The sequence below is a fragment of the Chenopodium album genome, chromosome 21 (genome assembly GCF_948465745.1).
Source record: "Chenopodium album chromosome 21, dcCheAlbu1.1, whole genome shotgun sequence".
Taxonomy (NCBI): Eukaryota; Viridiplantae; Streptophyta; class Magnoliopsida; order Caryophyllales; family Amaranthaceae; genus Chenopodium; species Chenopodium album.
Genome location: NC_137854.1, coordinates 1423076 through 1450747, shown reverse-complemented (window position 1 = coordinate 1450747; position 27672 = coordinate 1423076). Strand labels below are relative to the sequence as shown.

The 27672-nt window shown below is 35.8% G+C and overlaps 3 protein-coding genes across 3 annotated transcripts; 2 read left to right on the top strand and 1 right to left on the bottom strand.

Annotated features, from left to right (window-relative positions):
* The first annotated feature begins 2533 nt into the window (after window positions 1-2533).
* On the top strand, window positions 2534-8817 carry LOC145601940 (uncharacterized). Its single transcript, XM_081658030.1, has 5 exons — window positions 2534-3624; window positions 4930-5394; window positions 5497-6558; window positions 6914-7085; window positions 7698-8817. Exons 1-5 carry the CDS (start codon window positions 2587-2589, stop codon window positions 8654-8656), a joined length of 3696 nt encoding a protein of 1231 aa, XP_081514156.1. The 5' UTR covers window positions 2534-2586; the 3' UTR covers window positions 8657-8817.
* A 137-nt stretch (window positions 8818-8954) lies between these two features.
* Window positions 8955-14537, bottom strand: LOC145603070 (calcium-transporting ATPase 2, plasma membrane-type-like). The gene is made up of 7 exons (XM_081659192.1): window positions 13871-14537; window positions 12855-12909; window positions 10819-12764; window positions 10507-10665; window positions 10235-10406; window positions 9747-10045; window positions 8955-9597 (listed from the first exon to the last, which is right to left on the bottom strand). Exons 1-7 carry the CDS (start codon window positions 14042-14044, stop codon window positions 9358-9360), a joined length of 3045 nt encoding a protein of 1014 aa, XP_081515318.1. The 5' UTR covers window positions 14045-14537; the 3' UTR covers window positions 8955-9357.
* A 5922-nt stretch (window positions 14538-20459) lies between these two features.
* Window positions 20460-25200, top strand: LOC145601296 (mitochondrial outer membrane protein porin 2-like). Its single transcript, XM_081657294.1, has 6 exons — window positions 20460-20614; window positions 20744-20811; window positions 23852-23962; window positions 24079-24165; window positions 24242-24450; window positions 24536-25200. The coding sequence occupies exons 1-6, from the start codon at window positions 20566-20568 to the stop codon at window positions 24840-24842; spliced, it is 831 nt and encodes a 276-aa protein (XP_081513420.1). The 5' UTR covers window positions 20460-20565; the 3' UTR covers window positions 24843-25200.
* The last annotated feature ends 2472 nt before the right edge of the window (window positions 25201-27672 follow it).

Below are 27672 nucleotides of genomic sequence, written 5' to 3'. Positions count from 1 at the left end.
TTTTTAACATCACACATACTGCAATTTCTTCTTTTACAGAGTATTTTTTCTTGTAACGCCCAAAATTGTGTTACTCAAATGACATTAACCAAATAGTGTTACTCAAAAGACATTCATGTAAATACTTGCCTAATGTTTGTGCAATATTAATTTTAAATGAGCTGAGGTGGATCAGTTCTAAATGGTGTAAACGACTGTTTATTGATGTCTTGTTGATGGAGCTCCACCTCCATTTTTTCACATCTAAAACCACGACTCAATCCACATCAAAGTAGTGTGTATATTAATTAACCTTTTTTTTAAGATCTTTTTTAATTTTTGTAAAATAACTAATTATATTAAAAGGTAGATATTAATTTTTAAAAATTACGGTGCATGACACGGGATCTAAACTAGTTTCATATGACATATATGCTTTACTCATAAAATGCTTAAATATGCTATACAGTATACATCCTGTGATCTTCTCTTGGAATCTATTTATGGCTTTGTAAAATACTCTTTTTATACATGACCTGCATAGTTTCTTGTAGATAACAACTTTAGGAATGATTGTAGCCTAGGTTTAGGAACAACTTTGCCTATTTAAAGTAGCCATTTACAGCTTTGTTATCTCTATTCAAGTATACGATATTTCCTACAAATATGAAATTTCTAAAGCACCAATCTCTGTTACAGAAAGCCAATACAAGAGGAACTTCCTTTTCAGATGACTATTGGACAACAAACAATCTTGCAGCGGTTGAATCCAGAAATTGGTCCTATTCTGCCTAAATACCAAACCATTCCAAGAGCATCTGATCCAGATAGTAGATATGCTCTTAATTCTATAGATGTTGTTGGAGTAGTGCTCTTTGTAGGAAGAACTCATAAAATTCTGGAAAACAGCACTGTAGTAATGCAACAAGTTTTGTCTTTTTCCTAGTTTTATCAAGCTAGCCATTTGCATTATCATCAGTTCAAGATATGAACACCTGTCTGAATAAACATCTGGTCTATTTCAATAAGGTCATTTATCGGTATATCCAAATCATCCAACCAAATGTTCTCATCCCAGTTGTACAGTTGTACCAACTCTACTGCAACAACTGCTGTCGGAACAGAATTCACTTCTAGCGTGTGGGCTGCTAACATATTATTGAAATGCAATGCATGTGCCTCCGCAAGTGCAGCTACCTGCTCAATTGCTTCTTAACAATTATACTTTGTTCAAACCTCGAACTCGAAGGTAATCACACGAATGTCCGTTCAAACGCCAATTATTAAAATATAGAACATCACCGTGAGCCTCCTCATGAAACCAACTTACTAACTATACTACATCCCAAATTATTGTCTAATATTAATAGCCAACAATGCAATCGTCTACAGAAAAAAAAAAAATCTCTCAATTAAGCTACAATCATTATTTAACCGAATATTTTCACATTATTTGTTAATTTACGAATATTTCGTATATAATTTGTTTATAATTACTATGTTGCTTGATATATTATTGTTATTGCTTGATCACGCTCACTATTGCAGGTTCAATCTCTTTTAGGTTAGATTTGTACCTTCATCCCCGAATATCCAGTCATGGTTTAGGACCACTATGGAGCTAGTGATCTCTGTGATCGTGAATGGTTTATAAGTTATTAAAACTCGTTGGCGACTTTTTTACTCTAGTTTTTTTCCCTTTGGACGCCACCATGCTTAAGTGCATAATCATAGCGGGCTCAAGTTTGGGATGCTTGAAATATTCCCTACACTGATATATGCTTATCCACCCAAATATTACCGTCCCACTGGTACACTTTACCAACTTTATTGCAATTTCTGTTGTCTGAACACTATTAGCCTCTAGGGTATGAGAGGTTAACATGTTGGTGTAGTACAATGCTTTGTTTCTGTGAGTACAACAAGTGCTTGTTGAGTCTTTTCCTGGATCATTGTACTATGCTCTAATATTTTAATCCGGAGGAAATTTAACCGTTGTCCGTTCAGACGCCAAACTTCAAGATTTGGATTATCATTTTCAGCCTGCTCATGAAAAATTTCCAACGCCTGATTATACTCCGTCGTGACAACAGGAACATCTTGTTCTAATTGTCGAACAACAGGTTCTGTTATAGCAGCGTTTGTTGTAAAGCTACGTATGCAATCATGGAATGACTTTGCTCCACTTTGTACATATCCATATTTGACTAGCGAGTTATAATGTTATTTGAGTAACTTCAGTTGTTACTCAAATTGTACAGAGTATTTTCATTTCTCCAATTTTTTAAAGGCATACGTACAATTATGGAACGACTTAGCTCTACTTCGTACATATCCATATTTGACCAACATGTTATACTTTAAGTCTTTAATTGTTACTCAAATTGTACAGAGTATTTTCACTTCTCCCATTTTTTTTTATTTGTTTTTAAACGAAATAAGATTACCAAATGCCCCAAAATATAGAGTCTCAGGAAAAAATATATATATATATATATATATATATATATATATATAGAGTCTCAGAGACTCAGAGTTGAGCGCCATTGTTCAACCATTCAAATTTGCACCCTTCTTCGTCTTTCTTCTTCCCCTCTCTCCTAAAAAATGGAGAAACGGCTTCGTTCTTCTCTGCAAAATTCTGCAGATTCATTTCTAGCATCAGCCATCAAATTCCCTCTAAAATCAGCTAGACCTTCACTCAAAACCCTAATTTTCTCCATTAAACCTTCTTCAGACATCTCTACTTCTCTCCCTCTTTCTCTCCACTCCTCAATTTCTCACTCAATTGCTTCCTTCAAAATCCCATCTAACCCCAGAACTCCGCCTTCTCCGCCATTGAAAAAACCTCGAAGATCTTCTCGAAATTCAACGACCCAAGTCGAAGAACCTCCCCAACAAAAAACCCATCTTCACAATCTTCAAATCTACGCTTACATTGCCCTAATTTGTACAAAACATCCCCAAAATGCCTTCTCTGCTGACGATTTGTTCCCGGCTGTTCGGGAATTGCACGATAATTTGATCCTTTTCGAGTCTGATAACGGCCTGTTATCCGACATTTCTAGCTTGTGTGAGTTATGGTGGAAGGAGGAGCTTGTTGGGAGAGAATTGTTAATCTCTCAATTCGTCCCATTTCTTGTTTCGAGGTCGTTAACTTTAAGGAAAAAGGTTGATATTCATAGGGTTTATGTATTGAGGGAAGCTTTTGTGTTGTTTGATTTTGAGGATGAGAGTATAGAGGACTTGAAATTGTTGCTAATTAGATGTGTGATTACCCCTCTTTACTTAAAAACCGAAGATGGAAGGCGGTTTATCGCCTTTTTGTTCGGTTTAAGTCTTCAGGTTCTGAAGGAGGTGTTGGCAATGATCAAATCCCAAATTCCTTTTGGAAGGAAGTCAATGTTGGAGGCTTATGGGGAGATTTTATTTAAAGGGTGGAAAAGTGTGGAAGGTGATTTTAGGAGAGAAATTGAAGATGGGTTTTTACAGGGTTTGATTGAAAGTGCAACATTTGCTAGTTCTGCTTCACTTGCAGCTTCTGTTCGCAGGGTTTTAGGAGGGTTCATCAATCAGAGGACTACTGATGGGGTGGAGAAGATCCTTTTTCGCCTCGCTGAGCCTGTGATTTTCCGGTCATTGCAGGTACTTTGGATGCTATTCCAGTATTTAGTAATGGTTGATCATTAAGATTTTTCCTTTATTCTGAAATAGTAATAATTTTTGATTAGTTATTCTCAATTGTCATATCCTTGAATGTTAAGGGGAATAATATTGTGATTAGATGTTTAATTGCTAAAAATTGGATGTTTTACTATTGCTTCTGTGGTTTCCTTCAGTTAACAACATACTACGTAAGTTGTATCATTAGGCTTATCTAGTTAACTGCTATTTAACATATGTTATACTCAAAAAATCTTGCGTGGACCTGGTTCACAATAATATTATTGTGAACCTAAGGTTTATCCACACGTAACTGGCATTATATTCAACAGAGTGACCCTTAATTTTAATATAGTAACTTTATTTTTAACATAGTAACCTTTTTTAAAACTTGTGTGACCATTAATATTATCATGAACTTAAAGTACGAAATTATGTTGAATAGTGACCTAATTTTAATATAGTGATCTTTATTATTCATATTGACCATTATGTTAAAAATATCATTAAAAAAATAACCTCTTATAGCTTTTAATGTCCCACTAACTTTTATTTCAACATAATAACCTTTATTTTAATATAGTGACTTTTTTTTTTATTAACAAAACAATCATATTGTCTCTAATGTTAGTGGTCCACAATAAATTAGTGTGAACCAGGTCCATTTAAGAATTTATATGTTATACTTATGTAACTAATGCATTTGGTGTCTGAACATCAGTACTATGCTGCTTATTTCTGTCATTTTTGGACATTCTAAATGGTATTGGTAGTATAGGTAACTGGTAATGATCTTTCATACCATGTAGGGGAAGGATTGTGAATTGGACACTCCAAATGTTATTGGCTCCTCTTTGTTTCATTAGGTAGGGTATAAATTGGGATTTAAGTTGTTATTCTCTCGAAGACATTAGGCTTATTCTTTGGAGAATTTGTGTAAAAAGTTGTTTGAGCATTTGATCAATCTTGCCTAATTTAAGGGTGAGAAGTTCTACGTCATAGCCCCTTTTTTTGAAGTTTCCCATCTTGTAGAAAACTTTAGTTCAGTATTCTGGGGTTGACACTCAACTAATTGTGCTGGTTTGCTAAATCATGTGAAATTCGAAATTTAAAGTACCAACAAATAAAGGGTTTAAAACATCAGTGTCATGTAAAATTAATTTCTAAGAATTGTGTGCTAAAGCATAGTGGTGCAAGGGCATAAGAATGTCTGCATTGCTATTGGCTTTATGGACTGGTAACTGAAAATTTTTGCAAATCAATTAAGAATTATGTCTACCATTGCAGGTTGCAAATTCAAATGTTCGGCAGAATGCACTTCATTTACTCTTGGACATGTTTCCTCTTGAAAATCCAGATGCTACAAAAGAGGCTAAGGACACTTTGTTTGAAAAGCAGTCTTTCTTGTTAGAAAAATTACTTAAAGATGATTGTCCAGATGTGAGGGTAGTTGCTGTAGAAGGTTGTTGTCGTATTCTTCGTTTGTTTTGGGAAATCATTCCTTCCTCAACTATTACAAAAATGTTAACCATCATTTTTGATGATATGTCGCATGATATATCCAATGAGGTTAGACTCTCCACATTGAATGGCATAATTTATTTGATGGGCAATCCTCAAGCTCATGAACTCCTTAAAGTACTTTTGCCAAGATTGCATAGTTTAATTTTGGATTCAGTTCTGTCGATTCGAATTGCTATGGCTGATCTCCTTCTACTTATTATGGATGTTCGAGGGTTCCAGTTTAATAAGGTAAGAGAAAAGTGCCTTGTACACAGCATCAGTATTTTTTTTTGATTGCCACCTACTTTTCTCCTTGCTGGTTGACTAATGCTGTTGTAATTTAATCTTTAGGTGGTCAATTTAGATGTTTTACTGACTACTCTTGCAAATGATCAACCACCTGTTGCTCAAAGGATTGTACGGTTGCTTTTACCGTCGTACTTTCCATCAAAGGTCAATGCAGCAGAAGCATGCACTCGTATAATCACACTAATTAAAAGGTCTCCTTTGGCTGGTGCAAGATTCTGTGAGTTTCTTGCATCAGAAGGAGCATCTTCAAAGTCTCTCACAGAACTAGTCAGATTTCTCACTGATCTAGTCCTTTCTTCTGATGAACTTGATGAAGATCATACTAAGGGAATATTTGTTGCTTTTGGCCATCTTTGTAGAAACCTAGTAAACGATTCATCTCGCAGAGACCCTCTTAAGAAACTATTTTCAGGTGAAATACTGGAGGGTTTGTTGGCTGCTGCAATGCTTGGGAATGCTCAATCCTCGTTTTTTGATATCATTTCTGTTGTCTCTCCTATTGGTGCAAATGGACTACTTGAACAATGCTTAGCTGCAGTCTCAAACTGTCGTGGTTTGTCTGGGAATGAAGGAAAGCAAGCTGAAGTACGCTCTGCACATAAACTGGCTATTTCTTGCAAATGGTTTGACCAGATGTTCGAAGTTCTATCAAAGCTCTTGCAAGACACTGTTATCCAGTGTAATGAATACTTCAGTTTAGAAGTACCCAGGGAGATAACGCAATCTGCAAAGAGGAAGAAAAGCAGACTCACAAGAGAATCGGGAAAAGGGAAATGTGCTAATGGAAAAGGACCATTAGCATTCAAGAACAGCTACCAAATTTCAGTAGGAATAGCATGGCAAATAAAAGATCTCTTAGCTTCAGAGATCAGCCGAAAAGCTATATTCAAATCCAAGCACTTAAAATTGGTGACTGTTTGCTTAAAGGTCATATCAGAAATAAGCATTGGGCACAGTATGTGTTGTGAATTTTTGGATGCATTGGTGGTTGATGCATATATGGCTCTTTCTCTGCACATGACCCTTCAACTTATTAGTGTCAATGACGTTGATGATCAAAATGACAGAGAGGATAATATGCAAGGTTCTGGATTGGAAGAGGAGGTAAGTAATTATAAATCTTAATGCTTATAGGTTTTTCAAATAATTAAGCTGATAGATTTGCTTTTATTGGATATGTTTTACTTGTTATTTTTTCTGCATACTAACCTTTGTGAAGGTATATGTTTGATACCTTAGCTACTAGTAGGGAAAAGTTTACAAGCTTGCTTTTTTATTTTTATTTTTTATTTTTGGAAGAGGTCATTGTTCTTGAACATTCTTGTGATCCTTGATATTAGGTCACAAGTTTATAGTAGTCTGAGGTTGTGCTAGAAGCTCTTTACAGTGATATCAGTGTAGCTGCAATAATATAATGTAATTGATGATTGTTTGGCAATATCCTTTTATTCCTTTTCAGCAAACACTAGTGAACAAAACATTGGATCATCTTCTCATCTGTACTGAGAAAGTACTTAGATCTGGGGGTTTGGCAAAAATCGGATCAATGTTGTCAGGATGTAAGTTATGTAACAACATGGCTGTTCAGCTTCGCAGGCAAAAGCAAGAAGACTCCGATGTAGATGATGATGGTAAGCAACCTGCTTTCTTTTCCCATATTATTGAGAATAGTGACCATAACCAACAAGGTAAAAAAGGATAAAAGTTGTGTAATCTGTTGAACTTAGAATGACATGTTACGTACGAGGTTTATGAACCATTTAACTTTCTGTATTATTGCTGTCTATATCCTTTTGGTTTAGAATGACTAGCTCCTGTTAATCTGGCATTCAGTATGAGATTGGTTTTAGTAACATAATCAAGGAGTTTTTGTGTCTTGTTTTTGTTTACATTAATAGTGCTTCTCATGAGTATATTTCCAAACTTGCTAGACTGTAAACAGATAGAAAACAGAGTTCTGGAAACTGTGTCCCATCCCGGATTTTGTTTAGTTTTCTGTTGACCAAGCTTAACTTGGATGTGTAGTACAAACTTTTTTGGTGCTAAGTCTACATATTTCACTATCTTGGGAAGTGGTTGCAATGACTGTCCATTTTTCTTTCGTAAATCTGGTAAAACATTTTGAAATTTCTTATTAGATTTCTAGTAATCACCTGTTACAACTGGAAGGATCATGATGTTCCTACTCAGTGATTAGCTCAGATTTACTTTAATCATTTCTATCGAACTGCTTGTTCTTGTAGGAGCTGCCTTTTCTTATCGACGAAAATTGTTGAATTCGGTGAACATTTGCACCGCAGTTCTGAAGTTCATAGTCGATGTTGCAGCAATGGACCTTATCTTTCATAACAGACACAGAGTTTTGGTTTTTACATCTGGCTATATGCAGAATATGATATCCATCTTAAAACGATGCTTTCATGGAGAATTGAAGTTTCGGGAGGAACAATTGAAAGAACTTCATTTTTGCTTGAAGAGTTCTTTCACTTATGCCGCGAAGCTGCTTAATGTAGTACTTGCAAGCACCACTGAAGATTCTCCTGCTCCCGGAGAAGTCTTTGAAGTTGCAAATTATCTGCTTGATCTAACAGCCTCCATTGAGTTATATTGTGGACCTGGTTATGCAGCACGCGTGGTAAGTTTAGCAAAACAATGGCTGCCCGATGTGATTTTAAGTTTGGGATCTAGGAACATGTTTAAACATTCAATGGAAGAAAATGTTTCTCTTCACTTGTCTAGTGATGGTGAAATGCATATTCATCCATGGCTCTCAATTTTAGCGAGTATTGAGCTTTATGAAACTAAGTGCTCTGAATCAGGCGATGAGGAAGATGATAAAGACGTGGTAAATGAAAAGTTTCCAGCTTTTAGCAAGCTAATTGGAATGATGGTTCGACTAATTCGGATGAATCACGAAGTTTTAGACATTGTGGGACTAATATTTCTAATTGGCTCTACAACATATTTGTTAAGGAAGGAATTTCCCTCTGCCTTGGGACTTGTACGCTTAGTTTGCACGAAACTGTTGAGGCCGGAAGACATACAGTTGGCAAAGTTCAGTATGATACTTAATTATCTGAAACAGCTATACCCACAAGTTGAAAGCTGTATTGAGGATGCAGAGAACAGTGAAGGATTACAAGAACTTCTTGGTATCAAAGCATTGCTTGATCCTGTCTGGGATTATTCATGTGAAACCTGATGTATATCGTGATAGGATATTGGATTTTCCTTATGCACTCTGAAAGGTTCAGTTCTGTAAATAAAAAACCTAAAGTCGACTAAATGCAATGTAATGCTAGAAGTTTCCCATGTGGACGCGACATGTAAAAACAAACTTGCATTATCAAATTTTTTGTACTACGTATCCCTTTTCAATTACTAAGTTTCAACCATGGTATGTTTTCACTTCTATTTTCAGAGAGGGTGACATTGGTGATGGGATGTTACTAAAACATTGAAATTCTAAGCGTGCAATATTTCGTATCTAAAGAGAAACATTACCCTGTGAAATCTGGAATTCACATAGATGGTGATAAGCGTTACAGTTTGACTGAATGAAATCAAGAGTCTAGTTACAGAGAAATCATGTTGATTTACAAGTCGTCAACTTAAAAGGAATCTAAATAACAAAATACTACTTCCTAAACCCTGGTAATCTGGCATACAAATGCACCTTGGTTGTAAAACATTAGAAAATTTAAGAAAACAAAGTGATCTCCTGCTTTGCTGCTGATGATTTGATATTAGAACATTTACTTTAAAGTCTTCCAATCAAATGCGTCTGCAGGTCATGAAGTTAGCAGCGGGCAAGTAACAAAAGATGTTAGACTGTTAGTGCTTAATGCAAACAATGCTTCTGGACTTGATCCATACATAGTGCGCTTGTGTGATACAGGAGTCTTAAACTGGTATTTTCTTTAAGCCGGCTGCGACTGGCATGCCCAAAAATCCAATGAAGATACTAAGGAACCACTGCATGAAGCTGAGGGGAGTGGTGTTGGCAAATGTACCAAGATATTCGACGATTATAATTTGGAAAAAGAGGGTAATACTGATGACGGCAACAAAAACATAATTGTCTAATATGCCCTTAAATACATCTATCTCCTCCATGTCTCTTGAGCTTATTTCGTTGAATATCTGCATGAAGAAAAATGCATTATGAGCCTCTCAGATTAGTTTTACTGTCAAATTTTGCATAATATTGCAAAACAATAAATATCTTTCCTTAATAACTACTGCAATTCATTAAAATAGAGCTTCTTAAAGCAAATAGAAACTGTAAGTACCTGACAGAATACAAAGGAGTTGAAGATCAAAGTATTCAAGCTCAAATCACCCTCAGGACCTTCAAGGCCAAACAAAGCTTTTCCATTTGCTTGCAGAAACCAAATTACCATGAACTGGTAGAAGGATTGGCCTAATATATTCCTCCACATGACATTGCTGATGAAATTCCCTTGCCTCCCAACTGGTGTTCGCTTCATTAAGTCGTCATTAGGAGGCTCAGTGGCCAATGCAAGAGCTCCCAGGGTATCCATGATCATGTTGACCCATAAAAGCTGAACAGCAGTAAGCGGAGCACTTCCTGAAATAGCCAGATCAGAGTGTCAAACATCTAGGAAATTGATACATTACAATTACCTTGACTAGGAAAGATTAGTTTAGATAAACCAAATTAATGATCAACTTTTTGAATTAACCTGCCTTTAGATCAACTCATAATGATGTTACATATGGCCAAAAGATCGAATTTTTCATATAGAAGGATTCTTACCGGTCCAACAGGCTGAAAAGAAGTTAACAAGCAAGGCAACGATATTAACAGTCAGCTGGAACTGCACAAACTTTTGAATGTTTATGTAAACTGAACGTCCCCACTTAGCAACAGTAACAATTGTAGAGAAATTGTCATCTAGAATGATAACATCAGCACTTTCTTTAGCCACCTGAAGATTTAGAGACAGAGCAATGTCACTGAGAGTAAGCAAAATGATCTGGAATCTATATGACGCCAATATTATACTAATATGTGTATATGATATATACCTCAGTACCAGCAATGCCCATTGCAAGTCCAATATCAGCTTCATGTAGAGCAGGGGCATCGTTTGTCCCATCTCCTGTGACTGCCACGACTTCATTAAATGTTGTTCTCAAGTGCTTCACAAGTGTGTGTTTATCTAGGGGAGAAGATCTTGCCATCACCTGCAAAAAGAAGGCTTTGATGAGATTAAAACTTGTTCTCTTCAACCGTAAAAATAAACCTTTTGCTTAGTAAAAATCACAATAATTTAGTAAAAATCAATTTTAGTCATTAAAAACCAGTTTGAATCCATTAAAATTGGTTAGTGGACCAACCTGAATTTTAGGAACGATTTTCTCTAATTCTTCTAGGCTCTTCTCTCTGAAAACCGGACCTTCTATGGCAATACCATCATCAGTAAGGATACCACATTCCCTAGCAATAGCCTTGGCTGTATTAATGTTGTCTCCCGTAACCATCCTAACAGTTATCCCAGCTGCACGACACATTGCAACAGACTCCTTGACTCCAGGTCGAACAGGATCTTTAATACCCACAATCCCTATACAAGTGTACCCTTCAGTGGGCACAGGGTCATTTGGAGTGAATCCTGCATTCTCCATATCCATATAGACAAGACACAAGGTTCGAAGAGATTCATTTGCAAACTGATCAATTGTAACAGTAAGATGCTCCAAAATTTCTGCATCTAGGGGAACTGTCTCTCCATTTGCATTGATCACTTTATCACAGGTAGCTAAAACTATCTCCGAAGCACCTTTGCTGTGTGCTCTTAAACCTCCTCCATTAGGAAGATCTAATACTACACCCATCCTTTTCTTTGTAGAGTTAAATGGTTCAACTTTAATAAGCTTAGATGCTTGCCTCTCAGCATGAAAATCCCCACCAAGTGACAATGCAAATTCCAAGAGAGCGGTTTCTGTGGGGGTTCCCAATATTTCATGCTTCCCATTTTTGTTGGCAACAACCTCTCCTCCCGTGTTATTGAATATGGATTGAAGCAAAAGCTTCAAAGTAGAATCAGGCAGCTCAGTGCGCAAGCTAGATTCATTGGTAATTTCCTTAACATTCAAGCCAATGCAAGATTTTACCACAGTCATGTGATTGGTAGTTAAGGTCCCGGTTTTATCACTGCATATAGTAGTAGATGATCCCATGGTCTCACAAGCAGCCAAGTTGCGGACTAAGGCCTTATCATTCATCATCTGCTTCATGGCAAAAGCAAGACTCAAAGTCACAGCCAAAGGCAACCCCTCAGGAACAGCTACCACAACAATGGTAACTGCAATTGCGAAGTACTCTAGCAACTCCAGTGCTTCATCCCCAGCCCAATACCAATGAGTCCCTTCTCTCCATTTGCGAGCAATTAGACCATTTACAAGTACTGCAAAAGTCACCACAGCAAAGAAAAGTCCAATTTTACCAATAATGGTGGCAACCCCGTTAAGTTTGACCTGTAATGGGGTCTCATCATCTCCCCCTTCACTAAGAGTTGCCATCAACTTGCCCCATTGAGTCCTCATCCCAACAGTAGTTATAATCATCTTGCATGATCCATCTTGGACTTTGGTCCCCGAGAGAAGAAAAGGGTTCTCATCACTGACCATAACAGGTTCACTCTCTCCTGTTAAGCTTGATTCATCAATCAACACCGAGAATCCTGAGACAAATAGCCCATCAGCAGGGACTTGATCCCCTATAGAAAGATGCACAATATCACCAGGAAGTAGGTCATATATAGACATTTTCTGCCTATCACCATTCCTAGTAACTTGAATAGCAATCTTCTTCTTTTCTTTGTCAAGATCCCTGAACTGCAAGGACTGACGATAATCACTTGTTGCAGTTACAAACACAACTAATAAGATGGAAGCTACAATGCCGAGCCCATCATGAGCCCCCAGAGGCCACCCTTCTGTAGCAATACCAACTATCAGGGAGAAAAAAGCACAAACTCCAAGAATCATCAATGTCATATCCTGAAGGGCTTCCCAAACAAACACCCAGAAACTCCGAAGTTGAGGCTCAGCAAACTTGTTGATCCCAAATAAGTCCTGCCTACGAGCAAGAGTAGCTGGATCGGTGGTAAGCCCATTTTCAGTTGATGTGCAGAGCTTTTCTGCAATTCCCGTTACTCCTCCATGGGCTTTAACCTTCTTTAGATCATGACCTTCCGCAATGCAACTCAACTCATCAGCACATATTCCATAACCTGCTGCTTTCACTTCCTCAGGGACTGCATAATCACTTGGTGCCACACCTACACACACGAAATGTGCCAACAATTTAAACACTCAGCTCAACTCCTTGATTGTACGACGAATATAACTAAATTTGCAAAAGCACTTACCCTGTATAAACTGGAATGCAGCCTTTGAAACCAGAACAGCAATCCTCAATTTCTCCTGCAACACCAAAAATGAAAAGCTGAAGTCAGTTGAATTCCACCAATAAATAGCATTTTGATAGTTGACCTTCAAATTAGAGGTGGCAATCTTGACTAAGGCAAACCAACCCAAAATCAACAAGAAATTACATAGAATAACTCAAACTCGTACTTGACATAAATTCAAACACAAATCAACCCAAATCTATTTGTTGTCATCTTGCATTTCATTAAATTATTGAAAAGTGGAAACTATTTCAAATTAAAGCGAAATCAAACACAAACATGACTTGTTTATCCAAATTGTCAGCTCTACCATCAAAATTCTAAAATCATCAAACAATAATACAGTGGATTTATGTGTTGCATTAATATTTGTCACGCGTACCTTTATGGTTCGCAACAAAATCTAGAAAATTATACAGAGTATCAACTAAAATGCCTCCTAGCATGTAAAAACTGTGAAACTGCATCTTGATTAGCAATAAAATCAAAAATTACATGTAACAACAAAGTCTCAAAAGAAAAATCAACCAAAAAAGGAAAATCTAGAACACACAAAAAATAATAGTATTAATTTAGCTAAATTTCTTTCTATAAAAAATGACATTGCATCCAAAATGTGTTCTCCCTGTTCTAGTTCATACAACAATACACATTTGTAACCTCTTGTACAATTACCAATACGGGAAAAAAAAAATTAAAAAAAAAAAAAAAAAAAAAAACTAAATATAGTCAAATAAATTTTGTTAGATTTGTCTCAATATTTGGTCATGGTTACATTGTGATTTGTAAGCGTGAAAGTCCAAAAATGTATTGTAACGTGAAAGTCTAAAAATGTATTGTAAGCGTGAAAGTCCAAATGATGCAATTTGAAAATACGATTGATTGTCCAAGCTGGTGAGCACAAATGTACATATTGACCCACCAAAACAAAATGATGAAAAGAGAGAGAGAGAGAGAAAAAAAAAAAAAAAAACCTGATTGGTACGACGCATAGCAGCCGCCTCATAACGCTTGGAAAGGTTGGCAGTGAAACGAAAACGACGCTTTGGATTTTTAACGACGCCACACAAATTCCTCCATCTTTCCAACACTTCATCTGATGATCCTTTTGGTTTCACCTCAAAGTTTTGACTCAAATAACTCTCCATTTTTTCCAGTTTTCTCTCTCCTTTAACTACAACTATGCTCTTATCTTATATATATATACGAGTATTTTTCTAACTTTCTTATATTACCCAAAAAAAAAAGATAAAATAAAATAATTTCAGCTTCTTCTCTCCATTACTTTATACTTCATTTAAACAACAATGATTGACCCGTGAAACCGAGTTTAATATTATAATCAAGTGTTGCAGAGAAATTTCTACGAAGAAGAGTAGATGAAATTTTGCCAAAAAAGTAAAAACGTGTAGGAAAAATAATGGGGTTAAGTTTTATTCTATTTTACGAAACCTCAAAGAAAGAGAGGTTAAAAAGAAAGTAGCAAAATTGTAGCATTTGCATTAATTGAAGAGAAAATGAGAAATAACAAATGCCATTTTTTTTTATTTTTTTTGGCTGCTTTTTGAGGTGAGGTGATCCGAAATTTGGTGGGAAATTTGTAGTCTAAAAAAGAATTTTTCCCCGTAAATTAGAACGAATTGCTCGGAGACTTCATGTTTATATAATCCACAAGACTAGACTACCACTCTTTTTCGTACCACAAGACAATAACTTCATGGGGTATCATGAACCCGTGTCAACTTGGCCCTATTGTCATTTTCATTGTCTTTCATCTACGACCTATAGCTCTACATTATTATCAATGCTTTTCTCGCTTTTTTATACGTGAATCGGATACTTTTAAGATAATAACAATTTCGTTGTCAAATATATTATTCCTCTTGTTGAATGTTTAGGCAACACATATAATTGGTTGTTTAATGATATTATTCGAGATCATACGTCACTTATATATGTTGATTCTTACGTATATAATCAATTTTGTTTTGAATTAATTTATTCTTAAAATTAATAAGTTCAATAACACTTTGATTCTGGAAACAACTATAACAATTAGAGCCTTAATTTTGAAAATGGAGTTGACTACATTAATCAAGATTCTATCTTCCAAAGATTATACAAAGTATACAACATAGTCCGATGTTTTACATACAAGTACAATTTTTGCTACACTATGTCGCACTCGTTTTACTTTATTAATATTGTATTCACATCCATATCAATTTCTAATTATAGGTATATCACATTATAATTACTGCATTGATCTAGTGTTCTGTTTTTGGACTACATGAACGTGATCATGTTCTTCAACCATCCAAAATATCTTCATATTGACAAAGTAAGGAAAACACAATAATTTCTACTACCAAAATATTCGTCAAAATTTTTAAGTAACATAAGTAATATAGTACAATTAGTCCACTCTAATCGAAAAAATTAATCAAAAGATAAAATAATTTAAGCATAAACAATGGTTACTATAAGTCTTAGATCGTGTCCATAACGCGTAACGAACTAAACAGTCATGGAAACTACTAATTATACACGGCTCGAACATGTCTGCAAATTTAATATGAATGCGGGATAATTGTCTTGGACCACCCTTTTACTAATACTTCCAACCCAGAAAATAACTAAGAATATATAAAGTTATGGGACCCCTCTAAATCGCACACAATATTTTTTCAATAATTATAGCTATTAATTAATTATATGTGTAACAATAATTAATTAAAGGGCTTAAATAGCTATTAATTCTCATTAAGAAAAATTAGTTATTACAGTAATTAAATGGCAATCACATGCCATGGCAGTATGATACCATTATTGTGCAGTGTTAAAGACAAACTCAACTGTATGCCAAGATTGATAACCTTATTTAAATGTTCAAATAACATTATTATTATGTGAAGATCCGATCGCTTTTGATGGCAGAAGAAAATAATCTGGAAAAAAAAAAAAAAAAAGAGGGTGGGTGGATAATAGCCTTCAATTCTTAAGATGTTTACCATGGTCCCTATAACCCTCCGGGAGTACAATTGGGTCGGTGGAACCATCCAATATGCCCTTAAACGGTAATTTTACCCGTTCACAACTTGCAGTGATTTCGTAAACTCAAGCGTATCACGAACGTTTATGACAACATATAATGATCATATATGGTTTCAAACGGCATTCCCTTAGGGTTTTAAGGCTTTTCGCCACCGTGCCCCGAAACCTCAAATTTCCTCAAAAAAGTGTGGATTATAGACTTCAATTTTGTAATTTTTTTAACCTTTTTTCGCCCGTAAATAAAAATGCCGAGATATTAACCATGGTCCCTAATACCCTCCAAAAGTTCAATAGGATCGATGGAACTATCCAATATACCCTTAAACGATCGTTTTATCCGTTCATAACTTGAAGTGATTCGTAAACTCAAATTAAACCTACCACGGACGTTTATGACAACATATAATGATCATACGTGGTTTCAAACGGAATTATATGGCCCCGAGATGTATCCCTTAGGGTTTTAAGGTTTTTCGCCACTGGGCCCTGAAACCTCAAATTTTCCTCAAAAAGCGTGGATAATAGCCTTCAATTTTGTAATATTTTGACCTTTTTTCGCCCCGAAATAAAAAATGCCGAGATGTCTACCATGGTTCCTAATATCCTCAGGGAGTCAAATTGGGTCGGTGGAACCATCCAATATGCCCTTAAACATTCATTTTACCCGTTCACAACTTGTAGTTATTTCGTAAACTCAATTCTACCACGGACGTTTATGACAACATATAATGATCATATATGGTTTCAAACGGCATTATATAACCCTAAGAGATGTATCCCTTAGGATTTCAAGGCTTTTTGCCACCGGGCCCCGAAATCTCAAAATTTCCTAAAAAAATCATGGATTATAGCCTTCAATTTTGTAATTTTTTGACCTCTTTTCGTCCGGAAATAAAAATTGCCGAGATGTTTACCATGGTCCCTAATATGCTCAGGGAGTCAAATTCGGTCGGTGGAACCATCCAATATGCCCTTAAACGGTCATTTTTTCCCATTCACAATTTTCAGTGATTTCGTAAACTCAAGCCTACCACAAACGTTTATGACAACATATAATGATCATATATGGTTTCAAACGACATTATATAACCCAAAGATGAATCCCTTAGGGTTTCAAGGTTTTTCGCAACTGAGCCCCGAAACCTCAAATTTTCCTCATAAAGCGTAGATTATAGCCTTCAATTTTGTAATTTTTTGACCTATTTTTGACCAGAAATAAAAATTGTCGAGATGTTTAACATGGTCCCTTCCAGGAGTCAAATTAGGTCGGTGGAACAGTCCAATATGCCTTTAAACGGTCATTTTACCCATTTACAACTTGTAGTGATTTCGTAAACTCAAGCCTACCACGTACGTTTATGACAACATATAATGATCATATGTGGTTTCAAACGGCATTATATGACCCCGAGATGTATCCCTTAGGGTTTCAAGAATTTTCGCCACCGGGCCCCCAAACCTCAAAATTCCTCAATAAGCATGGATAATAGCCTTTAATTTTGTAATTTTTTGACCTTTTTTCGCCCGGAAATAAAAATTACCAAGATGCTTACCATGGTTCCTAATACCCTCCAGCAGTCCAATTGGGTTGGTGGAACCATATAATATGCCCTTAAACGATCATTTTACTCGTTCACAACTTGTAGTAATTTCGTAAACTCAAGCCTACCACGGACGTTTGTGACAACATATAATGATCATATATGGTTTCAAACGGCATTATACGACCCCGAGATGTATCCCTTAGGGTTTCAAGAATTTTCGCCACCGGGCCCTGAAACCTCAAAATTCCTCAATAAGCATGGATTATAGTCTTTAATTTTGTAATTTTTTGACCTTTTTCGCCAGGAAATAAAAATTTATATGATGTTTACAATGATTCCTAATACCCTCTGCCAGTCCAATTGGGTCGGTGGAACCATAGAATATGCCCTTAAACGGTCATTTTACTCGTTCACAACTTGCAGTAATTTCGTAAACTCAAGCCTACCACTGACGTTTATGACAACATATAAAGATCATATTTGGTTTCAAACAGCATTTTACGACCTCGAGATGTATCCCTAAGGGTTTCAAGACTTTTCGCCATCGGGCCCCAAAACATCAATATTCCTAAAAAAAAGTGGATTATAGCATTCAATTTTGTAATCTTCTGACCTTTTTTCGCCCAAAAATAAAAATTGCCAACATGTTTACCATGGTACCTAATACCCTCCGGCAGTCCAATTGGGTCAGTGGAACCATAAAATATGCCCTTAAACGGTCGTTTTACCTGTTCACAACTTGCAGTGATTTCGTAAACTCAAGCCTAACACAGACGTTTATGACAACATATAATGATCATATGTTGTTTCAAACGGCATTATATGACCCTGAGATGTATCCCTTAGGGTCTCAAGGCTGTTCGCCACCGGGTCTCGAAACCTCAAAATTTCCTAAAAAAACCTGAATTATAGCCTTTAATTTTGTAAATTTTAGACCTTTTTTAGCTTAGAATTAAAAATTGCCGAGATGTTTACCATAGTCGACCCTTATATTCTCCGGGATTCAGATCAAATTAAGTCGGTCGAACCATCCAATATGACCTTAAACGGTCATTTTACCCATCACAACTTGCATCGATTTCGTAAACACAATCCTACCACGGACGTTTATGACAACATATAATAATCATATGTAGTTTCAAACGGCATTATATGACCCTGAGATGTATCCCTTAGGGTCTCAAGGCTGTTTGTCACCGGGCCCCGAAACCTCAAAATTTCCTAAAAAAGCGTGGATCATAGTCTTCAATTTTGTAATTTTTTGACCTTTTTTTGCCTGTAAATAAAAATTGCCGAGATGTTTACTATGGTCCCTTATATCCTCCGGGATTCAAATTGGGTCGGTGGAAACACACTCCTACCACGGACGTTTATGACAACATATAATAATCATATGTGGTTTCAAACGGCATTATGACCCTGAGATGTATCCCTTAGGGTCTCAAGGCTGTTTGTCACCGGGCCCCGAAACCTCAAAATTTCCTAAAAAAGCGTGGATTATAGTCTTCAATTTTGTAATTTTTTGACCTTTTTTTGCCTGTAAATAAAAATTGCCGAGATGTTTACTATGGTCCCTTATATCCTCCGGGATTCAAATTGGGTCGGTGGAACCATCCAATATGCCCTTAAACGGTCATTTTACCCGTTCACAACTTGCAGTGATTTCGTAAACTCAATCATACCATGTACGTTTATGACAACGTATAATGATCACATATGATTTCAAATGGCATTATTTGACTTTGAGATATATACCCTAGGGTCTCAACAGTTTTCACCACTGGGCCTCAAAACCTCAATATTTCCTCAAAAACCGTGGATTATTATAACCTTCACTTTTGTAAATTTTGACCAATTTTTCATCCGGAAATAAAAATTCCCGAGATATTTATTATGGTCTCTAATACCCTCCAGGAGTCCAATTGGGTCGGTGGAACCGTCCAATATGCCCTTAAATGGTCATTTTACCCGTTCACAACATGCAGTGATTTCGTAAACTCAAGCCTACCATGGGCGTTTACGAAAACATAAGATGATCGTATATGGTTTCAAACGACATTATATGACATCGAGATATATCCTTAGGGGTAGGGTCTCAAGGAATTTCGCCATCGGGCTCCGAAACCTAAAAAAAAGCGTGGATTATAGCCTTTAATTTTGTAATTTTTTACCTTTTTTCGCCCGGAAATTAAAATTGCAAAGATGTTTACCATGGTCCCTAATACCCTCAGGGAGTCCAATTGCGTCGATTGAACCATCCAATATGCCCTTAAACGGTCATTTTACCTGTTCACAACTTGTAGTTATTTCGTAAACTCAAGTCTACCACGAACGTTTATGACAACATATAATGATCATATATGGTTTCAAACGGCATTATATAATATATAACACCGAGATATATCCCCTAAGGTCTCAACACTTTTCGCCACCTGGCCCTGAAATCTCAAAATTTCCTCAAAAAACGTGGATTATAGCCTTCAATTTGTAATTTTTAATCTTTTTTCGCCCAAAAATAACAAATTGCCGATATGTTTACAATTGTCCCGAAGTCCAATTGGGTAGGTGGAACCATCCAATATGTCTTGAAACGGTTATTTTACCCGTTCGCAACTTGCATCGATTTCGTAAAGTTAAGCCTACCACGGACGTTTATGACAACATATAATGATCATATATGGTTTCAAACGGCATTATATGACCGCGAGATGTATCCTTTAGAGTCTCAAAGCTTTTCGCTACCGAGCCTCTAGACCTCAAAAAGCTTGGATTGTAGCCTTCAAAATTTTTTCATAACATAAAATCCAATCAATTATAATAAAGTTTTCTCGATTTTTAAAAAAAAGTTTTCTATCGCACAGGTCAGAAAGCTAGTTGCGGTAACAATATTTCTTCAAACGCCACCTTTTGAGCCTCCGCCGATCCTCGTCACTATTCACTACCTCGTGTGTTATTTTCCCTGTTTGTCATTTTGTTGGTACTCATCGACTGGTCGTCACCTTCTTCTTCCTTCTCCTCTCTCTACCTCTTTCTCTCTCCTCTCTCTTCTCTCTTCCTCCGTCGCTGCAACTATGGCCAACGGTCCAGGTCTCTTCTCCGACATCGGAAAGCGTCCCAAAGGTTCTTCAACCATTGTCCTTCTCCATTTTCGCTTTCGATTTTCTCTTTTTTCTTCTGGAATTTCTGATTAGATTTGTTGTGGATTCGATTCATGTAAATATAATTTGTTATTGAAATTTTCGAGTGCAGATCTTCTTACGAGGGATTACGTCTCAGATCAGAAGTTTTCAGTTTCATCATTCAGCGTCAATGGCGTGGTATTTTTTTTGCCCTAATTTTTTTCGCAATAGTCATTTTGAGGCATTTGAGCTGATGTTAGTTTAGTTACGATCGATTCGTATAATGCTCAAGTTATTTTGTCCAGTTTCTACTTTCCTTAATCGGATTTTGTTCTTCCTATAGTTGATGCATGATTTATCAAGTATATGCAAGTTATTTGTTCAATCGCTTCTACTACATTTGTACTTTTTGTAGCTGCCAGAATTTGAATTTGGTTTGGTGAATTTCTGTGGCAAAATGCGCAATGTTTGGATGTTATGAATATGCTTGACTAAATTATATTTAGATCCAATTGTGTGCACATTTGTAAGCAATAAGTTGTCCGGTTCCGATTTTGAAGATAAGGAGATATAACATTATAATATATAGTTAATCTTACAAACTTAGACTATTGTTTTTCGAATAGAATTTTTCACTTAGGCAAGCGAGGTCCAAGGATATTCTTCTGCATACGACAGATTTATTTAGCTAACTTGCCTGAAGCACCAAGCTAGCATTGATCCTTGCTCTGAGTACTTTTCTGATGCACATCTTCTTGTAATCAGAGTAGTTTTTTATACATTAGAGAAGTTTTCTGATGCATGCATACTGCTTTCAAGTTTTGACCTAGGCGAGTAACAACTGATATTCTAGAAGACTAGAACTATACAAGTCATTAATGTCTTTGTATGGGAAGCAAAGGCCTGCATTGGCGTATGCTTTAGTGCTCAACTCATGCCAACTGAGTGTATTGATTGTTTTATTTCTGAAATTTTAAACTTTGACGAGAAATTGGATGCGTTGGAGGCTATTGTATAGATGAGTGAGAAACTGCGTTTTGTGGAAAGATAACGAGCAATTACCATAGTGGATGTCTGTGAGGCAGGGTTTATTTTTTTGTTTTTTTTTTTTTTTGGCATTGGGGACAGTAGATGTTCAGTTACTAGTTGACATTTCTTCTTTGCATATGGGCCTAAGAGATAATCAACAAAATTGATTATGGTCCAGAATTTAGTCATCAACAGAGTTTGCATAGTCAGGATACAAGGCTGTCCATTGTTTATCATATCTATTTAACTGATTTGATGTGTCATCTGCTCCCATCTCCTCCTATCTAACCCGCAAGCATTTGATAGTATATAAACTAGCAGTTTGCCTGTAGTTTGTCCACTTGTGCTTCTTTTTTTTCCCATTGTAAGCTAAAAGTCCATTTGCGGAGAAGCTATAGTCCTGCTATGTTATCCTTATTGTCTAACTAAGAGGAGGAAATCCTGATACTGGAAAATAGCTCTTGGAGTGTTTAAGGCTCTTTATGCTGGCATGTTTACAATATCAACTTTAAGCTCGTTATGCTATGGAATTTACTTCAAATTTTTTTCATGGATGAAGTTGTTTACACTCTTGTTGACTGTAAACTCCATATTTGACAATCAATGGCTACTGCACAATTTATTCTTTTGTGCTCAGCTACCCCTATCAAATATGTATCCTACCCTAGTTCTGGCTACTATAGTCTTTTAACAATTATAAAGTGCTTTTCAAATTGACTACTATTGTCCTTTAACAATATGTATCCACTACCCTAGTTCAGTAATGCAACATGACTTTCAAATTGTGACTGGAAGCAATGCAACATGACTTTCTATGCTGAATTCTATCCTGTTGCTTAGGCTGCTAGCTTGCTTGATCACATATGAGGTCATTCACTTATGCATTATCTGAGGACTCTGACCTCATCTTCGTGATTTGAAGGTCTTTGTAGCTTGCTAACTTTGAAAATTGGAAGGATAGAACTGCAAGGTAGATTTAAGAAGAATGACTTGTGCAGGAGATTGTTTACAATGACTTTGGAAATCACAGACTATTTATTAGGCCATGCAGTATTGGAGGGAAGAGAGGACATTACGATCAATTTATATTAGCTATGTTATGTTTAAATAGTGAGGTTATGAGTGCTCTAGACATATGTCGTGCACTTCAATTATACTGTCCTTCGGTTTTGGAACCACTGGTCTACCTTTTTTACTACCACTTGCACAGATATATGATGAGCCTAATAACAGAATGAGCCCTTTGTGGTTTGATTAAAGTAGAAAATCTTGCCTTATAATTGATTTCTGGTTGCTTCATTTCCTTGTTTATGTAGTTTCATGACCTTTCTTCTATAACTGTTTTCATCACTTAGATTTAGGTGATTTGAACTTATTTTAGTTAACGTCAAGTTAGGTCTTGTCTGAATCTTTTTGGTGTGGTCTGTCTTGATATGACCAAAGTTTTATTGTGTTCTGATGCTAATGTTTAACTTTAAAAAATTATCATGTTGTGTCATCTTCATAAATTTTATTTGACCAGTTTAGGGTTGTGTTCTCTTAACCTGAATTGAATTGAAACTTTTAAGGTAGGTTGGTCTACATTTTGGTTTGATCGTGTTATGCTGTTACTTTATGTAAATATCTTAGAATATTTACCAGTGGGATCTTATTCAGCTCTATATGTATCTTTTTAATTATAATTACCCCACAATTTATTATATTCCGCACATCCTCTATTTTTAAACAGTTACAAATCTTACACCAAAACTTTGATCATGAATTATCACTATTATCATGTGAGATCTTGTGGCTTTGTATTCACAATGCATTTTCAAAATATCAAATTTGTAGCTTCTTTGCTAATACATTAATAATGATATACTTGTACATAGTAAATGGTTCTGTGCGTTGGACGGGGGAGACTGTGTAAAACCAAGTGTAATTAATAATTAAAATAAAAATAGGGGGAGTAACTATTAGATGAAAATATAGATCTATTATGGTCTGAAGATGTACAAATATTAAGCTCCTGAAATAAGTTCACATTTGTGGTGGTCCAAAATTTTCTTATTCTGATAAGAATTGGTATCAGTTTATGCATGCAAGTAATAATTTCTTGTTTTTTTGTAGTCTAAATCTTTTATTTTATTCGAAGAAGAATAAGTTTTAAGTTTCTGAAATAAGAAGGGAACATATTTTAATGTCATTTTCTTCTAAAAACCTTTAGGCATTCACCTCAACTGCTGTGAAGAAAGGAGGACTTTCAAATGGAGATGTGGCTGCCTTGTATAAGTACAAGAACACCGTGGTTGATGTCAAACTTGACACAGAGTCAAAGGTAATTTATTTTTCTCAGTTTGTTTTTTGCTAGCAAAGGTTAAATGGCAAATGTGTTCTATATCTCACAGTATCCTATTGTGTATGAGCTTGTGCCTATTAACTCTGTTTTGGCAGATCTCCACAACCATCACAATTGCTGACATAGTCCCATCAACAAAAACTATCGCTTCATTCAAGATACCAGATACATCTGGTGGCAAGGTATAATATTCCTTTTGAATATGGATTTCCTCTTTTTGTTACCTCTATCTTAATTTATTTGCCATTTGTCAAACAGCTGGAGGTTCAATACTTCCATAACCATGCAACATTTACGTCAGCTGTTGCTTTAAACAAGTCTCCTGTTGTTGATGTTACGGCTACCCTTGGCACCCCAACTATTGCCTTTGGTGTAGAAGCTGGTTACGACACCACTTCTGGTGACTTTACCAAGTATACTGCTGGTGTTAATCTTTCAAAGCCAGAGTCATGTGCTTCTATTATCCTGTAAGTCCTCGTCTGATTGACTAGTATTTATCCATCATAGTGTGATGAGAACGGTGCATTTTTAACGCTTAGTCTTCCTACACAGGGGTGATAAGGGAGATACTGTGAAGGCATCATATTTGTACCATTTTGATCAGCTGAAGAAAAGTGCTGCAGTTGCTGAACTCAGCAGAAGGTTTTCTACTAATGAGAATACTTTCACAGTTGGAGGATCGTATGCAATTGATCATTTGACACTTGTCAAAGCAAAACTCAACAACCATGGGAAACTTGGCACTGTTTTCCAGCACCAGGTCATTCCTAAATCAGTGCTCACTGTCGCCAGTGAATTTGACACCCTGGCCTTGGATAAAACTCCAAGGTTTGGCTTGGGACTTGCTCTTAAGCTTTGATAACCTGATACTTTTCTTCAGGAAAACGTTTTGCAATCCATCCCCACCCTTTCCCCGTCCCCCATGGGGCTCTGTTCATTGGAGCTATTAATAAGTAGTTATACAGATATATTTATTTGTTGGTTCCCTCTGGTTGAGGTTTTGTTGCTATATTACATTGTTGTTGATACTTGTCTATAGATTCGGGTCTGTCCGATCTGCAAGGAGGCATTGTAATTTGCCAAGATATCTCCTGGTAGCATTTTTTTAGCTGGAAGAAGTTTTAATTGTTGATACTGTTCTTTTTGAAATTTTGAATGCAGACATGAAATGGAATAGGTTGTTTGCCTGACTTAAATTTTAAGTTGATTTTTATTTATCCTGTAATTTCTTACTCTTGTTTAATCTATTGGTGCTTCATGCCTTCATCATTAAGTTCATTTTACCAGGTTAGTTGTTTAGGAGTGCGGTGAGTTACACTTGTATTATTGGCTGTCCACAAATATCATTAGAATGAATCTATAACTTTATACTATAGGCGAAACCAGAAATGACACATGTCATCTCCTGGTTAAAAATTTTCCCTCCAAAAGTTTTTTTAATTTTTTTTTTTCATTTTTTTAGCCAAAGCTTCTTAGGGAAGTTTTTAATACAAACTATACAATAATATTTCACTTCCTATTTGATAATTATATTCCATTTGTACACATTCAAACAAGATTATTTTTTTTATACAATACTAAGCAATGTAATAGTTTTCTATCTATAACTTTGTAGTTCATAGTTATTTTTAATAGTCCTGCATATATTATTCTCTTTGTATTCTTTAGTATGATAAATTTTTTTAAATATTTCTTGTAATCACAAAATTTTCATCCTATTTTGCAATTAGGAATAATTTTTTATAATTAAATAATAGTGTTAAACTAATAATAGGCATTAAGTAATAAAAAATACCGTGCATAGCACGGGACTTAACCTAGTTATATACTATTATTTTTTATATTTTTGAAGGGAGTTATATACTATTATTAGGATTGCATTATTGGCTCAAATGCCAATTATTTGCAATACGCAGTGTCTATTTTGTAAGCACCTTGTATGAATGTATGATGTTCATGGAAATTTTCAGTTTAGGCCATAGTTACGAAGTTGAAGGTTGAACGGTTGGATTACGAATTGGGAGCTCTTGGAAAATCTTTAGCGGTAAGATTGAAATGTTCTATACAAGTAAAAAACAATGCATGTTTTAAAGTGATCCCTTAATGAGTTAAGGGTGTGGTATCATGCTATCTGTTTTGAAGGCTTTGAATTAAATATTTCTGTGAATTTTTAATGGGATGGCCAAATCTTCAATAACTTGAAAGGAAGAATCGAATTCAAGGCACCAAGAAACATAAAGCAACAAAAACTATAATCGCCTTATATTAAGAGCCAAAATAAACTTGAAAAATCATGATTAGCAAACAACAAGGAAACAAGTATCTAAGGGGTGCTTGGCAGATAAAGGTTTAGGACTAAAAGAGAAGCCAAGTTCAAATAAACAGGGAAGACAAATCTTAATCTTGCAAATGTCAAATGTAGTTACTCCTTATAATGACTAGCGCCATTTTCATGGTAGGATGCGGAAGAATCTTCGTAACTGATACAATTGTAGGATTAAGGGTTTGATTTGTCATTGTTCTTGTTGTATTGTATCGAAGAAATTTTAATAAGGTTAAAAGCCTTCAACAAATTATGTGAATAGAAAACAAAAACGACCACATTACCCAATCTTAATCTTGCTAACGCTTCTATACCATACATAGCCTACTCATTAACCAACTTTATGATACAAGACCTACATTTGCCCTTACACATCTTATCACACACAGCGTACTCATTTACTAACATTGTGATACAAGACCTATACTTGCCCTTACACTTCATATATGACATCGGATAAAAAGTCATCTCGGAAGCAGAACCCAGACGACTAACTCCTCACAGAATCACAGTTATTATCCAGTCCCACATAATACCATAAGCATTGAATTGTCAGTTCCACATCTACAACATACCTCACATACACTTTCTTAATCATATTAGCAACATTGTCAGATCCTTACTACACCGTTAAAGATAATCACAACAAACAAGCTACCATAAGCATTACAGCCAATCCTTGTAAAACACCCAATGAATCCTTCCTCAGACTGAGTTGAATAGAAAAGAGCAAAACTACCAGATCGAAGAATCAATCAAGCAATCCTTGATGCTAGTTAAGCGGCTAAGCATTACAGCCAATGAGCCAATCCCTTGAATCTACAAGTCTATATCAATTATTCAATTGTACAATCCATCTAAGAATAATTCTCCAAAAAAAACCTGACCACCAACAAAGGATCAACTAAGCACAAGCACGGTGTCATTTGAAGGTCGCTCTGTTATTGTGTAAAGGTTCAACTATTAGAGTTAAACACATTAATTGAATATTCTCGCATCCTTCATACTAATTACAGCAAAACTTGAGATCTCAAAACAACATAAATTCCCATTTTAAAAGCTTTTATATGCACCCAACAAAGTATAAGGGAATAAGATAAGAAAACCACAGTAGATGTTCAAATGTTATGTCAAATATGGGGAAAACTGTGGCGGTCGTTATATAAGAAGCTCAATTAGAAAATTAAAGACCTAAACTTGCACCAAAACAACATTAAGCTTACTGTTGATTCAAATAAACTAATTACAAATCATTAAAGAGCTCTTACACATTAAAAGCCCATTTTGATTAGCTTGTCAATCAGACATTCTCCTCAAACAAAATTCGCCATGAATTAATCAAATACTAACAATTCATTTCATATTA

Coding starts and splice junctions, on each gene's coding strand:
- LOC145601940 (XM_081658030.1), top strand. CDS start 2,587: ATGGAGAAACGGCTTCGTTCTTCTCTGCAAAATTCTGCAGATTCATTT. Junction 3,625..4,929: donor TGATTTTCCGGTCATTGCAG/GTACTTTGGATG, acceptor CTACCATTGCAG/GTTGCAAATTCAAATGTTCG. Junction 5,395..5,496: donor GAGGGTTCCAGTTTAATAAG/GTAAGAGAAAAG, acceptor TTTAATCTTTAG/GTGGTCAATTTAGATGTTTT.
- LOC145603070 (XM_081659192.1), bottom strand. CDS start 14,044: ATGGAGAGTTATTTGAGTCAAAACTTTGAGGTGAAACCAAAAGGATCA. Junction 12,765..12,854: donor TGCATTCCAGTTTATACAGG/GTAAGTGCTTTT, acceptor TCGTGTGTGTAG/GTGTGGCACCAAGTGATTAT. Junction 10,046..10,234: donor CTTTTCAGCCTGTTGGACCG/GTAAGAATCCTT, acceptor TGGCTATTTCAG/GAAGTGCTCCGCTTACTGCT.
- LOC145601296 (XM_081657294.1), top strand. CDS start 20,566: ATGGCCAACGGTCCAGGTCTCTTCTCCGACATCGGAAAGCGTCCCAAA. Junction 20,615..20,743: donor CATCGGAAAGCGTCCCAAAG/GTTCTTCAACCA, acceptor TTTCGAGTGCAG/ATCTTCTTACGAGGGATTAC. Junction 20,812..23,851: donor CATTCAGCGTCAATGGCGTG/GTATTTTTTTTG, acceptor AAAAACCTTTAG/GCATTCACCTCAACTGCTGT.